This window comes from Chlorocebus sabaeus, chromosome 11 (assembly GCF_047675955.1).
Source record: "Chlorocebus sabaeus isolate Y175 chromosome 11, mChlSab1.0.hap1, whole genome shotgun sequence".
Classification (NCBI taxonomy): Eukaryota; Metazoa; Chordata; class Mammalia; order Primates; family Cercopithecidae; genus Chlorocebus; species Chlorocebus sabaeus.
Window position 1 is genome coordinate 46,517,408 of NC_132914.1, and position 14,780 is coordinate 46,532,187.

General features: G+C 57.3%; 1 protein-coding gene across 4 annotated transcripts; it reads left to right on the plus strand.

Moving 5' to 3' along the window:
• Positions 1–279: 279 nt before the first annotated feature.
• On the plus strand, positions 280–14,775 carry CACNB3 (calcium voltage-gated channel auxiliary subunit beta 3). 4 transcript variants are annotated; one of them, XM_008003078.3, is made up of 13 exons: positions 280–354; positions 9,163–9,285; positions 9,500–9,622; positions 10,084–10,199; positions 10,502–10,566; positions 10,783–10,802; positions 10,998–11,078; positions 11,270–11,328; positions 11,495–11,604; positions 12,213–12,364; positions 12,588–12,683; positions 12,803–12,952; positions 13,419–14,775. In XM_008003078.3, exons 1-13 carry the CDS (start codon positions 349–351, stop codon positions 13,731–13,733), a joined length of 1,416 nt encoding a protein of 471 aa, XP_008001269.2. In that variant the 5' UTR covers positions 280–348; the 3' UTR covers positions 13,734–14,775. The 4 variants fall into 4 exon arrangements, with proteins under 4 accessions (XP_008001269.2, XP_008001272.1, XP_008001271.1 ...); XM_008003081.3 differs by lacking the exon at positions 280–354 and adding an exon at positions 1,347–1,525; XM_008003080.3 differs by lacking the exon at positions 280–354 and adding an exon at positions 4,312–4,790.
• Positions 14,776–14,780: the final 5 nt, after the last annotated feature.

The window sequence follows — 14,780 nt, forward strand, 5'->3', positions numbered from 1 at the left end:
TTGGGGACCTGGGTCAGCGTGTGTCTGTCTCCATGAAGGGGGTCCGTCTCTCCCCGCCCCAGGTGCCGTCTTTGGTCTGGAAAAGGGTCCAGCATGGGGGCGTTGGGGATGTGAAGGGACCAATGAGCGGTCTGTCCGCTCAGAAGGGTCCAGAGAGAGAGCCAACTGGGACTACACCCCCGCTCCCCCTTCCCCCGCCAGAACTTGGGCTTGTCCTGTTTGACGCACCCGCAGAAAGGGGCGGGAGGGGTACTGACCCGAAGAGCGGTCCCGCGACTCTGTACTCCCTGCTGCCCAGTCCCGGCCAGGACGCTGCCCGGCTTAGGTGGGGAGCCCCTCGACACCAGGATGGAGGTAGGGACGGGCTAGGGTCCCGGAGGGGCACGGGTGTCTCGAAGGTGCCCTACGGGGTGGGGATAAGTAGAAGGCAGCCTGGGGTCTCCTACTGGGGGTCTCGAGATGGGACTGCAGTTCCTGTTGAAAGGAGGGGAAGAGGGGTTCGTCCTGGGCTTGGGCGGTGTCTGGATCCGGGGTGCGTCCCCCCTGCTCTGGCCCGAGCAGCGCCGCCTGCTGGCAGGGCCGGACCCCGCGGCCCCGGGACCGGACTCCAGGCGGTGCCGCCACCTGGAGGGCGCGTGCAGCCGCCGGGCCAGCGAGCCCAGGGCGCTGCAGCCGGTCGAGAGGGAGCTGCGTCGCTTCGCCTTGACCTTCCCGTTCGAGGAGCTGAGACCCGCGGCACCAGAACCCGGGAGAGAGGAGAGACAGCAGAGACTCCGCGGGCGCGGGGCGATCCCAGCTGGGCTGTCTCCACAGGGATGCCGATCCCGCTGGAGACACAGGGCCGGGCCAGAGAGGGGTAGATGGGCGCCTTGACTCTTGGGCAGGCGAGCCGAGCACCAGCACTCTTGCTTTTCGGTCCTTTTCCCCGCCGAGGTCGGGGTCGCAGTCGCCGCCGGAGGATGCGCGCCCAGCGCGCAGAGCAGGGCCGGGAGGGAGCAGAAGCTTCCGCCAAGAGCTCAGGTGCTGGGGCAGCCCTGGAGCTGTTCCTGCCCTTCTGCTTGCGGCGGCGGAAGCTCCAGAGTCCCTACCCTTTCTTGGGAGGACTTTAGGGAAGAAGCAGAGGGGCAGGGGAAGCTGAGGAGCGAGGGTGCGACGTGGGGATGGAAGGACAGTGGGAGGCACACGGAAAAACAGAACGGGGACCTTAGGAGAGACGGAAGTGGCGAGAGAGGCTGGGCTGAAAGTCGGGGAGAGCCAGAGACTGACAGAGGCGGTGAGAAAGGAAGGGAGAGGGAGGGAGGGAGGAGGGAGGAGAAAGAGGGAGGGAACCAGGAGAGAGGGAAGGGAGCAGGCGGCGAAGCCGGGCGGGCGTGGGGCGAGGCCAGGCGTGCAGGCGGGAGCAGCGTGTAGAGCAGCGGCCGGGTTCTGCTCCCGCCTCGGAGCCCCTGGCCCGGGGGAGGAGGAGAAGCCGCTAGCCTGGTCTATGTCTTTTTCTGACTCCAGTGCAACCTTCCTGCTGAACGAGGTAACCGTGGTGGGGGGAGGGGGTCGGGGGAGGGGGGTTCCCCACTGGATGGGAGGAGAGCTCCGCTCCAAGCTAGGAAGGGGGCACGCGTTTGGGTGAGACTGCACCGATGGGGAGGGAGGGAAACCCGACGAAGTGAAACCAGGGGTGGAAGAGGCACCGGGTTAGAGAGGAGGGAGCGGCCAGATCTGGCAGCTTCCTAGTACTGGGATTGGATGGGAGGAGAGGACTGACCGGGAAGCCAGAAAAAAGGGGCTAGATTACAAGAAGGGCTCTGCCAAGCTCCCCTAGTGCCTGTCCCCGAGTTCCCTGGCAGCCTAGCAGCCAGAATGGTAGGGGCCTCTATCTGGTCCAGATCTTAAAAACTGCTGGAGAGGAGTCTTTAAGTCTTCCCAGAAGGCCTAGCTTCTGCCTCAGTTTCCCCATTCAGTGCCCAGGGACAGGGATCTGCCCAGCTTCCTGGTGCACTTACAGGAGAAGCTAGAATGTATTCTGAAACCTCCCAAGAACTCCAACTCCCAAACCTGATTATTCAGGGTTTTCCTCTTATGTCTTGCTTCCATGACTTGGGTACCTGCCAGCTGCCAGTCTAACAACTCTCTCCTAGAAAGAATCAGCAGGAGGAGCCTCTCCCCTGATCCTTTATTGCCCTCAGCTCTCTCCCTTTATGCCCAGCCATGAAAAAGAAAAGAGGTTAGGGCCACATGGATACTGACAGGCACATGTCGTGTCACAGGACAAGAAGTCACCAAGTTGGCATTACAACTGGAGTAGGCAGGTGTGGGTGAGATGAGAAAGGAAAGGGGCATTGGGTAGCAACCCAGAGACATGAGGAGAAGGAGGGAAGTTCTGAAGCTCCTGCAGGACCCAGGGGAAGGGCCAGGTATGAGGAACTTGAACCCATCTCCTGGGGATGGTTGGCATGGCAACACATGCCTCAGGAGCAGACTTAGACAACCTTGTCGCAGGAGATTACAAGGAGTGTGAGGAAGGAGTGCTGCCCATGGCAGATCTGCTGTTACCTACAGCCCCAGGACCTTCTATGGGTGGGAGAGTCCCAAAAGGAGAGGCCAAGAGAGTGGATGCAGGGATGGGAAGAGAAGCAGCTGCCTCCACCACTGCTTTCTTCATTAGAACCATCTCCCAGGAGAAAAGCACCTTGAGGGTCTTACTCTCTGACACCTCTCTTGGCCCCTGAAAGACAGAAGGAATTGAAAAGAAAGGATGAAAGAGGGGGATACAAGGAATACTGAGTAACTGGGTGAGGGGACAAAAGTGGGCAGTGTCTGGGAACTTCCAATACGAATCCAGTATATGGCCAAACCCCAATTGGTGCTGGACTCAGGAGAGGCAACTGTGAAAGCTGACTGCCTCCCCCAATAGCGACGTCCCTTCAGCCACAGGGGCTGTAACAAAGTTGTTTGTCAAACCCAGCATGAGGAAGGTGCTGGGCAGGGCTGCTCTGGGCCACCCACAGTAGACAGACTAAAGATGTCAGTCTGAAGATGAAGCCTCTTCTTTTTCTTGCTCAGATAACACCGATAAGTGACCCAGGTGGGAAGCCACTTGGTTTGGGTGGGCTTTCTCTCTCCCATGCACAGTGCCTTCTACCACAGATCTTATTAAGCTATGTCAGAGTTTTGGATGTCTGATTCCCCTCAAGCCTAGGAGGCATGAGCAGATTGCTGAACTCCCGGGTGTGAGAAATTGGGAAAGGAAAAGGACTGAGCTCAGGGCCAAGGGCATGGGCACCAGGAGGCCTCCAAGTGTACCCCTGTCTATGGACGTCCTCCTTGTGGGGCACAAAGGTAGGCAGTCAAAAATCAAAGAAGGGATTTTGCTCAGGAGATGAAAAAAGGAGAGAGCTCAAATGGGTGGATCTTTGGGGAAAGTTTCCTCAGTATAAGGGCTGCGGCTCTCTTACCTCAAATCTCAGTGTTCCTGTGAAGGAGACTGAGTGGTGCAGAGTGGTACAAGCCCTTCTGCTGAGGGGAGAATCTGGCCTTACCCTCGTGACTCTGAGGAGACTGGCCCTTTCCTCTCCCAACCCCAGTGTAGCCAGGATCCCACCCACAACTATCCCCTACCACCACCCTCTGGTTTCCCTCCCCTCCCTTTAGGCTCACCTAAAACAGCCCCTGTCTGACCCAGTTCCCACGGATGCCTTGGCACTGTCTGGCACGATCCTTGGCAGGGAAGTGGGGAACGGAACCCCCATCCTGGCCGGACTAAGACGAAATCTATCTGTGCAACAGGTGTGGGGAGGCCTACCCAGCTCACGGAAAGTTCCCCCCTTCTCAAGGGCTAGGCAACACCGCCTTTGCCGCAGCGTTCCCGTACTGAGGGGGCCGGGCACCTGTTGGGGCAGGAGTTGCTGTCCTGGCATTAGCCTGGGGGCACTAAGCCCATTCCTCCCCGGGACTACTGCGGGGTCTGCTTCGGAGCCTCCGGGACGCATGGGCCCATACCCGCACTGCTGTCGCCTGGGACCCCTCCCCCGTCTGCCGCTTGTTCCCGCGCCTCTTCTGTCTCCCAGGGTCTCCCCATTTTCCTGTCCTCTCCGTCCTCCCTCTGCCTCTCTCTCTCCGGATTCCTCGACACCTGCGCCCTCTCCAGTCTCCGCCCGGGTCGCGTCTTCCTCGCGGTCTCAGCGCCCCCTCCCTCCCCCGCCGCAGCCCTTTGTTTCCCGGCGGAGTAGTTCCTGGGTTGCCGAGCGTCTCTGTCTCCGCATCTCTCCTCGCCCCGCCTCCTCCCTGCCTGGATCCGCCCCGCCCGCAGCCTCTCCTCCCCTTCCTCCCAGCCGCCAAGGCCCCGTAGGTGCTCGGGGACCCACCTTCCACCCAGCACGGGTCCGTTCCCCTCTCCGGGCCTGGCCCGGGCTCCCCGGTGGCCGCCGCCCCCTCGCCGCCCCCGCCTTCTCCCAGGGAGGGGGTCAGGTGGGCGGGCACTATTGTTGTAGGAGCGGGCGCCAGATTCCTCAGCCGCGCTCGGGGTGGGACCGGCTGGGTTTGGGGGGGTGGGGTGGGGGGAGCGGTGATTTGAGCTCCGAGCAGCTGGTCTTCGCGGCTCGCTCCCTCCTTCGCGCTCTCTCGCTCCCCGCCGCCGCCCGCAGGGCTGCGGGGCTCCGTGGCATCTCCCGGGCGCGGCCCGCAGTCCTCGCCCCTGCCTCCGGGCCGCTCCCGCCCCCGGCGCCGCTCGCTTCCCCCACCCGGACTCCCCCATGTATGACGACTCCTACGTGCCCGGGTTTGAGGACTCGGAGGCGGTGAGTGCCCACGGTGAGGGTGGGGGCGGGGAAGTTGGGGTGACACCTCCTCTCCCTTCAACCCTTCCCCCAGTTCAGGACTTTGAAAAACGCCTCAGTGGCAGGGCAGTGTGTGTAGGGGGGCGCTCTAAAAACGTGGGGAGATGGATTTTCATGCCAAGCGCTCCCCAGCGACCCAGACTCAGACCCTGAGGCATCGGGTGTGTGCAGAGAGGGGGCAGTATAGGGGAAGGGCTCAAGCAGGTGGCTCCACGGCCCAGGAAAGAGGGGTGGGAGGAGGCAGGGCTGGAGGCCGAGGGCACAGAGGCTCTGGAGAGGGAACACGCCATGTCTGGAGTTCCAAATTCTGGATTTCTGGGGTCTGAACACAACAGCTAGGAGAGCCGCCGAGGTAGTTGGGGAGGCAGACATTACGGACCTCTTGTGCCTCAAGCAAACAACACATTAGGGAGTTGAGAGGACACCAGGGAGCCAGGGACCAGCCTCTTTAGACAGAGGGATCCTAAAACTTGAGGAGCTCCATTATTCCCTTCTACCCCCTCCATCTCTGCGCACTGCCTCATCTCCTCACCCTTTCTCTAGCCCAGTTTCTCTCTCAGGCTGAAACCTGGGCACCCAGCACATGGGTAGGCCAGGTGACTGAGCCCCATCCATTCCACAGCCCCCTGCTGAGGCTTCCTCTGAGCAGCGGGCATCCTGAGCTCTTGCCCAGTATGGAGGGCCTGGAGGTGAGGCCAGAGGAGCTGAGGTCCTGGGGATGGAGAGGATGCGCTTTGCTCAGAGAAACAGGCAACCAATAAATATTTAATTCTCCTCTTTGCTTTTATCTCCTGACCCACTGAGACAAATCAGCTCATTAAGCAGTGATTCCCGGAGCTCAGACAGCAGGGAGAGTGCCTGGAAAGATGGGGCAAGAATGCGGAGCAGCTTCTCAGACCCTTGGAGCTGCCAACTTTCCCTCAAATGTCCTGTAAGAAGGCCTCCTTAGGAGTGGACCAATAGATGGCTTGGAAGGGGTCCCAATAGGATGGAGCACCCCTGGGTCGGAAAGAGGAGTATGTTCCATTCTTCTCCCATCACTTGCTGCCAGGTCCAGGATAGATGAGTGCTGATGCTCAGAATAGGCAACTGTCCTTTTCTGGGACTGGGCTCCTTCTGGGCCCAATTTTCCATGGGGCCTCTGGGGTAATTACATTGCTGCTAGAGCAGATCATTTTCAAGGCTCTGGTGGACACCTCTTTCTGACAGTTGAAGGGACAGCTGGTATAGCCCAGGGTGCCAAGGTGAGCTTGAGAACAAACCTCTCTGTGGGGCTGGAGGGCCCTAGGAGGTTCTTCCCATCCCTGGTGAGAAGACAAGGGCTATTGCAAGGAACAGACTGACATGTGGATGGTGTTGGAGGACAGCCTGCTGACCCATTGCTCCCTCCCATCGCTCTCTGGCTCCTGATCACCCTCCCCCACTTCCCTTTCTCTTGCCTGGCTCCTTGCTCTCTCTGAGGCCCCCTCTGAAGCAGTAGGAGGGAGATCAGGCTCTAAATAAATCCAACGGCTCATCTCCCTCCTCTCCTTCCCCCGTGCCAGGCAAGAGAGGAGCTGCAGCCTGCCCACACACTCACTAGGCAAGGGGGGCACCACCAGGGCACTGTGCCAACTCCTGGCAGCTCCAAAGTACTGACACTCTGGCTCTTTTGGCGTAGCAGGGTACAGGAAAGGTAAGACCCTAGATCATGCCTGGCAGGGCAGCCCTGGCCTCCCCAAGTAATACCGGAGCACGAGAGATGAGTTAGCCTGGAGGACTTGGGAGTAATGGAGAGGGGCTTCCATTCTGAGCACAACTCATTAATTATTTAGGGAGAGATCCTGTGATTCCCATCCCAGGGTGAGAGGTCAGGTAACCCCAGATGCCCCAGGCGTTATTACTACTAAATTAGGCCGCAAGGTGGCTCAGGCCTGTAATCCCAGCGCTTTGGGTGGCCGAGCCGGGCGGATCACTTGAGGTCAGGAGTTGGAAACCAGCCTGGCCAATATGGTGAAAGCCCGTGTCTACTAAAAATACAGAAATTAGCCTAGCATGGTGGCGCATGCCTGTAGTCCCAACTACTCAGGAGGCTGGGGCAGGAGAAATGCTTGAACCCTGGAGGCAGAGGTTGCAGTGAGCCAACATCACGCCATTACACTCCAGCCTGGGCATCACAGTAAGACTCCGTCTCAAAAAAAAAAAAAATTACTAAATTAAACCAGGCGCAGAGACTCATGCCTATAATCTCAGTGCTTTGCGAGGCTAAGGTAGGAAGATGGCTTAAACCCAGGAGTTTGAGACCAGCCTAGGCAAAATAGCAAGATCCTGTCTCTACAAAAAACTAGTAGGCATGGTAGTGCATGCCTGTAGTCTTAGCTACTCAGGAGTCAGGAGGATCGCTTGAGCCCAGGAGTTCAAGGCTGCAGTGAGCCACGATTGTGCCACTGCACTCCAGCCTGGGCGACAGAGCAAGACCTGTCTCTAAGTAAATAAATAAAATAATAAAAATAAAGATTACTAAATTGGGCTGAGAGTCTGGAGCGCAGGCAGAAAAGGTCAGACTCCTCTTTTAGCATGGTGCTGGGCTTCTGGGAGGTACCCGATGTATCTGTACCAAAGTGAGTGGTCATCTGCCTCGCCTTCTGCCTCCCAGCCTATTGGCCCCTGTCTGGTCGCTTCAGATACTAACATCCCACAGAGGTTTCTCTTGTGTCCTAAGACCCCTAGGAAGGAGGTCCCTCACCCTGTGCCAAGATTATTTCTGGGGTTCAACCCCCACTTTTCCTGCTGCCATCCAGCCTCATTTTGTTCTCAGGAGAGATGAGGAGCAGCGGGCAGACTCTACTCTTCTGTAAAACGAAAGAACTTTCCCCCTTGTGCTATCTTCAGGCCTTTGGTGTACTATAGACACTGTCTTTAGCCTAAGACTCGAGAGCCTGGGCTGACCCCCAGCTGAACAGCCCTCTTGCCCAAGGCAGGGTGGGGGTAGAGGGCACAGTGGACAGCAGGTGTGTGATTTTGCCTTCTCCTCTGAGAGTCTGGCCTCTGCTGCCTTCTGTAGGTGGTCGTGCCCAGTGAGCTTGAGAGAATATTTCTCCACCCAAGGACATTCTAAAGCCCCTTCCCCTATACACACACACACTCCTGCATGAACCCCTTATTTAGGCTTATCCCTTCTCTCTGCCACTGGCATCTCGGAATTGTGGGAAGTATCACTTGAGGCTTCTCCCCACAGAGAGGGAATACTGAGGCAGGAAATGAAACACTCTTTCCCTAGGCAGAGGAGGAAACCCAGACATCCTAACCTCTGGGCTCTTGTCTCGAAGTCCAACATCCCTTACTCATTTGTGCCTCTCCCTCATGGCCTTGAAGCTGAGCTCTGTGACCCTCAAATGCACCCTCATTGCCTATGACCTTTCCCATGGGCAGGACTCAGAGACTCTCCTTGCTCATGTTACCCACTCCCCACATCCCCAGGGTCCTGCTCCATGGCTGAGTTGTCTGGCACTAGCATAGCCTTCTTCTAGGGCCAATGTCCCCTGGGCCTGGGAAAGGACTGGGGAGATGTAGGCCAAGTGGTAGGCATGGCCCAGCCTCACCTGCGTCCAGGGAGACAGCTTTGTGTTCTTCTCAGTCTGTGTCTTGTTTGCTGCCTACATCTGGCCAGTTGCCCCAGCAGGTGTGGAAGGAAGAAAAGTAGGGGGTGGGGAGAGCAAAAGGGAGGTAACTTCTAGGAGTTGGCAGCTTTGTGTCCTCCTCTTCACCCTGGAAGGGTAAGGGCTTACCATTTGAGAGCCTTCAGAGCCTTGTTGGAGTAGGCAAAGTGGGATCTTAGGGGGCAGATGGCTGGATCCCCACACTCAGGACTGGTGCTGTGCCAACCAGCGTCTCTTGACTGTTACTGCTGGCTGGACTCCTGCCAGGCATCTTAAAGGGATGATGTCCAGGCTGCTTTGCAGGCTGCTGTGAACAAAAGGGCTGGGTCTCCTGGATCCAGAATCATCTCTAATACATCATCTTCAGCACTCCTCCCTTCCCTCAGCTCAGAGGACATGTTAGAGGGGAGAAAAGGGAGGAAAGAGAGAAGTGAAGGCTCTATTCAAAGCTGTAGTATTAATAGGCTTGGGGGAGGAGGGGCCCAGATCTTTGCACCTATAGATGGGGCCAGGTTTCCTGTAGCCTCAGAGGCACTGGGGCCCTTCTCAGGGGATAGGAGGGGCCATAGGGACCCAGCCACCCCCTTGGAGATGGAGAAACGGGTCAACAGAGGCAACACTGTAAGGTGAGGAGGGTGTCTCCATAGCGTCCTTCACGCCGGAGCCTGGGAGTCACAGCCTGTTTCCCAACCCAGGGTTCAGCTGACTCCTACACCAGCCGCCCATCTCTGGACTCAGACGTCTCCCTGGAGGAGGACCGGGAAAGTGCCCGGCGTGAAGTAGAGAGCCAGGCTCAGCAGCAGCTCGAAAGGGCCAAGGTATACTTTCTGGGCATGGGGCAAAACAGGAGGCCAAACTAGGTGGAAACCTGCACTTGGTCCTAAGTCCCAAGGGTTCCTTGGGCAGGATGTCCTTGAGTGTGAGAGGGTGCGTGTGAGGGGCAGAGGCCACGGCCTTCTGCTGTTGGGGCACTGAAGCTGGAAGGGGTGGTCCGAGGCTTCTCTCACTTGCACTAATGGCCAAATTCTCCAGCACAAACCTGTGGCATTTGCGGTGAGGACCAATGTCAGCTACTGTGGCGTACTGGATGAGGAGTGCCCAGTCCAGGGCTCTGGAGTCAACTTTGAGGCCAAAGATTTTCTGCACATTAAAGAGGTGACCGACCCCCGTGCTCTAACACTTCTAAGCCTCTGACACTTCATTTTCTTGCTCTTGCCCCAGATCCCAATGCTTCTTACTTCAGTCCTCAGTCTAATTCCCCAAGCTAATCAGCTCTTCTCCTTAACACACACCTATCCACCCCTCATATCTAAGATCTCATCCCCAGGGTCTCCATCCTTCTGAGACCTGGCTTGGGCCTCAGTCTCCATGTCCATCAAGTGAGCAGTTAGATTAGCTGCTTCCGAGGTCCCCTATGACAGCTGCAGTGCCTCACTCAGAAATCCTGGGTGGCCCAAACTTGGCTGCCCTTTCCCCTGGCCCCTTCTGCCCACGGCCCCTTGCATTGCCTTCCTTAGACCAGCTCAGTGACTGCCTCGCTGGCTTCTTCACATTGAAGAACCAGGACTTGGGCAGGGCGCTCCTCTCACCACCCTTCCTGCTCCACCCACCCCCAGAAGTACAGCAATGACTGGTGGATCGGGCGGCTAGTGAAAGAGGGCGGGGACATCGCTTTCATCCCCAGCCCCCAGCGCCTGGAGAGCATCCGGCTCAAACAGGAGCAGAAGGCCAGGTGAGAGTTGGGCTGTGACTCAGTAAACACACCCCAAACACTTGAACTGTACCCACAGGACACGTCGTCATGCATGCCACACATATGCATATCCCCCTGAAATACACATGCACATATGCCCGGCTCTACACACTCACACTAAACAAATCTACACACACACACGAATGCACACATATTGCATGTACACCTGTCTCACTAGATAAAGCATATGGAAATGTGTACAATTATTAAATAATGCATAGAACATACGTACACAGAGACACATTCTTCTCTCCCTCTCTCTCGCCTCCCTTTCTTCTCAGGAGATCCGGGAACCCTTCCAGCCTGAGTGACATTGGCAACCGACGCTCCCCTCCACCATCTCTAGGTAGCCTCCCCTCAACCCACCCATTCTGGGTAGGCGGGTAGCTGAGACACAGGGAAAGGGGGGATTCTGCCCAAGTGAACTGTGTGGGAAGGGGTTTTGTGGAGGGATCAGAAGGGGTGGGGAGAAGCCAGTATCTCCCTGGGGATGGGGATACCGTGCCCCCAGGGACCTTTCCCCCTTCACCAACTTTAATCTTGTATTTCCTTTTCCGAAAAGCCAAGCAGAAGCAAAAGCAGGTGAGTCAAGGAAGGGACCTGGGCCGGGGGGGATCATGGCTTATGGCTCTGGGGACAGTGTTCTAGGCAGTCATTGTTGGAGGGCAGAACAGAGAAGGGAGGGAGCCCAGAACCTCTGGATCTGCCTTGACACCAACCAGGCATGAGACAGGCACTAGGGCCATGGTTTCTACTGACCTCATGTCCATTCTGCAGGCGGAACATGTTCCCCCATATGACGTGGTGCCCTCCATGCGGCCTGTGGTGTTGGTCGGACCCTCTCTGAAAGGTTATGAGGTGAGGGAAGGTCCTTGACCCCAAAGAGTCACCTCTACCAAGCCTGCCACAGGAAGTCCCTAGGGAAAGTGGAAGGGGTCTATCTCCTCCCTTCAGGGTCTGTATGTGGAGGACGTCGACTCTGGGGCCATGCATGGGGAGGCTGCCTGTCTCCAAAAGGGCCCTTCATCAGCGCCATGCCCTCCCACCAGGTCACAGACATGATGCAGAAGGCTCTCTTTGACTTCCTCAAACACAGATTTGATGGCAGGTAAGCTGCCCTGGCCTGAGGTGGCCTGAGAACCAAGGAGAAGCTCATGGCCTACTTCCAGATGCTGTAGCAAGTCTTCTCTAAGGGAAGAGTTAGTGGGAGCTGGGTAAGGAGAGGCTGAGGCACAGGTTTAGAAGCTAGTTGGGATTCTCCACTCCCACCCCAGGATCTCCATCACTCGAGTCACAGCCGACCTCTCCCTGGCAAAGCGATCTGTGCTCAACAATCCTGGCAAGAGGACCATCATTGAGCGCTCCTCTGCCCGCTCTAGCATCGGTGAGAAGTCCCCGCCACCTACTTCTGTGCCCACTCAAGCACCAGTGAGAACCTTCTTCCTCCCTTTTCTTTCTGTCTTTTTTTTTTTTTTTTTTTTTGAGATGGAATCTCACTCTGTCGCTCAGGCTGGAGTGCAGTGGTGAGATCTCGGCTCACTGCAACCTCCACCTTCTGGGTTCAAGCAATCTTCCCACCTCAGCCTCCTGAGTAGCTGGGACTACAGGTGTCCACCACCATGCCTGGCTAATTTTTGCATTTTTAGTAGACACAGGGTTTGGCCAGGCTGATCTCAAACTCCTGACCTCAAGTGATTGGCCCACCTTGGCCTCCCAAAATGCTGACATTGCAGGCATAAGCCACCATGCCTGGCCCCTCCTCCTTTTCTCTTCCTTGCCTCCTTGTCTTTCTGCCCAACTCCTCTACCTGCCCCCAGGATTGGCAGGAACACACCCCTCCTCCTCAATTCCCATTCCTCTGCCTGCCCAGGCTTCGATGAATACCCTTTCTCTCCAATTCCTTCCTGTCCACCATTTGGGAGCCCTCAAAGCCTGCTGGAGTGAGCAGTGGGCAGAGCTCCTGGTGAGCACTGCTGCTGCCTCCCTCCATAGCGGAAGTGCAGAGTGAGATCGAGCGCATATTTGAGCTGGCCAAATCCCTGCAGCTAGTAGTGTTGGACGCTGACACCATCAACCACCCAGCACAGCTGGCCAAGACCTCGCTGGCCCCCATCATCGTTTTTGTCAAAGTGTCCTCACCAAAGGTAAGTCAGCTGGGGTCATGGAGGAGGCCCACAGGGCTACCCTACTAGAATGTGGCACGACTCTACTTGGTCCCTGCTTGGCACCTGAGTTCCCTTTTCCTGCTGCCCTTTAACACGACTCTGAGTCATCCTCACCTGCTACCGATGCCACAAGTGGAGGAAATGCCTAGCTCTACCCAGAGTCCTGAGAGACTCTAGGCCTAGCTCTGCCCTCCCCGCTTAGGTACTCCAGCGTCTCATTCGCTCCCGGGGGAAGTCACAGATGAAGCACCTGACCGTACAGATGATGGCATACGATAAGCTGGTTCAGTGTCCACCGGTGAGTGCCTGGGTCAGCTGCTCCTGTGCCCACTCCCCCAGGGCTACGGCAGTGACAGAGATGGGTTGGGGGCTGCTGCTGAGGGGAAACCAATGTTGCACCTTCCTCCCCCTCCTCAGGAGTCATTTGATGTGATTCTGGATGAGAACCAGCTGGAGGATGCTTGTGAGCACCTGGCCGAGTACCTGGAGGTTTACTGGCGGGCTACGCACCACCCAGCCCCTGGCCCTGGACTTCTGGGTCCTCCCAGTGTCATCCCCGGACTTCAGGTAACCATTTCCAGTGGGCAGAGATGCTCAAGCTAAGCCAGCCAAAGCACTGCCTGCCCCTCCCTGCTCAGAGGACTGTCCTTGGCCTCCAGTTCAGCATGCCAAAGGATTGTAGAACTCTCAGCTCTGCTGTACAGAGCTAGTGCAGACAGGCAAAGGAGCTTCCTGAGGAGAGAGGGAATCAATCAATGAGATGGATACATCAGAGATTAGTTTCCTAGGGGTCAAAAGAAACACAATCTCCAAATCTTCTCCCAGGCTGCCTTGAAGGCCGAGCCTGAATTTTGCAGGAGTCGAAGCTCCAGCTTTTCTCTCTTGGAAGAAGAAAAATGCTCCAGCATGCTTCTTCCTTGCACTAATTCCTGTACCGGGGAATTGAGAGTTGAGCGGGGAGGAATCTCGCACCTCACCAGAGGACAAGGTGAGGTCTGTACTGCCTCACTCAGAGCTGTTGTGTGGCCCCCAGAACCAGCAGCTGCTCGGGGAGCGTGGCGAGGAGCACTCCCCCCTCGAGCGGGACAGCTTGATGCCCTCCGATGAGGCCAGCGAGAGCTCCCGCCAAGCCTGGACAGGATCTTCACAGCGTAGCTCCCGCCACCTGGAGGAGGACTATGCAGATGCCTACCAGGACCTGTACCAGCCTCACCGCCAACACACCTCGGGGCTGCCTAGTGCTAACGGGCATGACCCCCAAGACCGGCTTCTAGCCCAGGACTCGGAGCACAACCACAATGACCGGAACTGGCAGCGCAACCGGCCTTGGCCCAAGGATAGCTACTGACAGCCTCCTGCTGCCCTACCCTGGCAGGTACAGGCACAGCTGGCTGGGGGGCCCACTCCAGGCAGGGTGGCGTTAGACTGGCATTAGGCTGGCATTAGGCTCAGCCCCCAAAACCCCCTGCTCAGCCCCAGCTTCAGGGCTGCCTGTGGTCCCAAGGTTCTGGGAGAAACAGGGGGCCCCCTCACCTCCTGGGCAGTGACCCCTACTAGGCTCCCATTCCAGGTACTAGCTGTGTGTTCTGTACCCCTGGCACCTTCCTCTTCTCCCACACAGGAAGCTGCCCACTGGGCAGTGCCCTCAAGCCAGGATCCCCTTAGCAGGGGCCTTCCCACCAGACTCAGGGAAGGGATGCCCCATCAAAGTGACAAAAAGGTGGGGTGTGGGCACCATGGCATGAGGAAGAAACAAGGTCCCTGAGCAGGTGCAAGTCCTGACAGTCAAGGGACTGCTTTGGCATCCGAGGGCCTCCAGTCACCTCACTGCCACATACTAGAAATGAGACAATCAAAGCCCCCCCGGGGTGGCACACCTATCCGTCTGCTGGGGTGGGGCATCCACATCCAAGACTGGATCAGCAGGCTGGCCACACTCGGGCCAGAGAGAGCTCACAGCCGAAGCTCTTGGAGAGAAGGGCTCTCCTCATTCTGCCAGAAAGCTTCTTAACATGTGACGGGACCAGGGGCCAGGAGCATGGTGAAGCCAAGTGGCAGACGGGAGCTAACCTGGATGGGGGTTTGGGGAAGGAGGGTGTGTGTAGCAGAGAACTTACGGGGGCCTCCTTGCCTTTCTCATTCTTTTGCCCTGCATCCTGTCATTTCTGTTCTTGTCCCTCATACATCCTGGGAGAACCGGGCTCCAGACTTTGTTCCCTGACTCATAGCTGCCGCTTGTTAGGTTAGGGTTAGATGGGGAGAGACAGGGCACACAGGACCTGTCTCCCTGGCTACTCTCGCCTTATGGCTCTAGTGTGTGACCTACAGAGCATGCTCCACAAGCCCCTGCCTCACCTCACTGTCATCACTAATAAACATCATACACAGTCCCTCA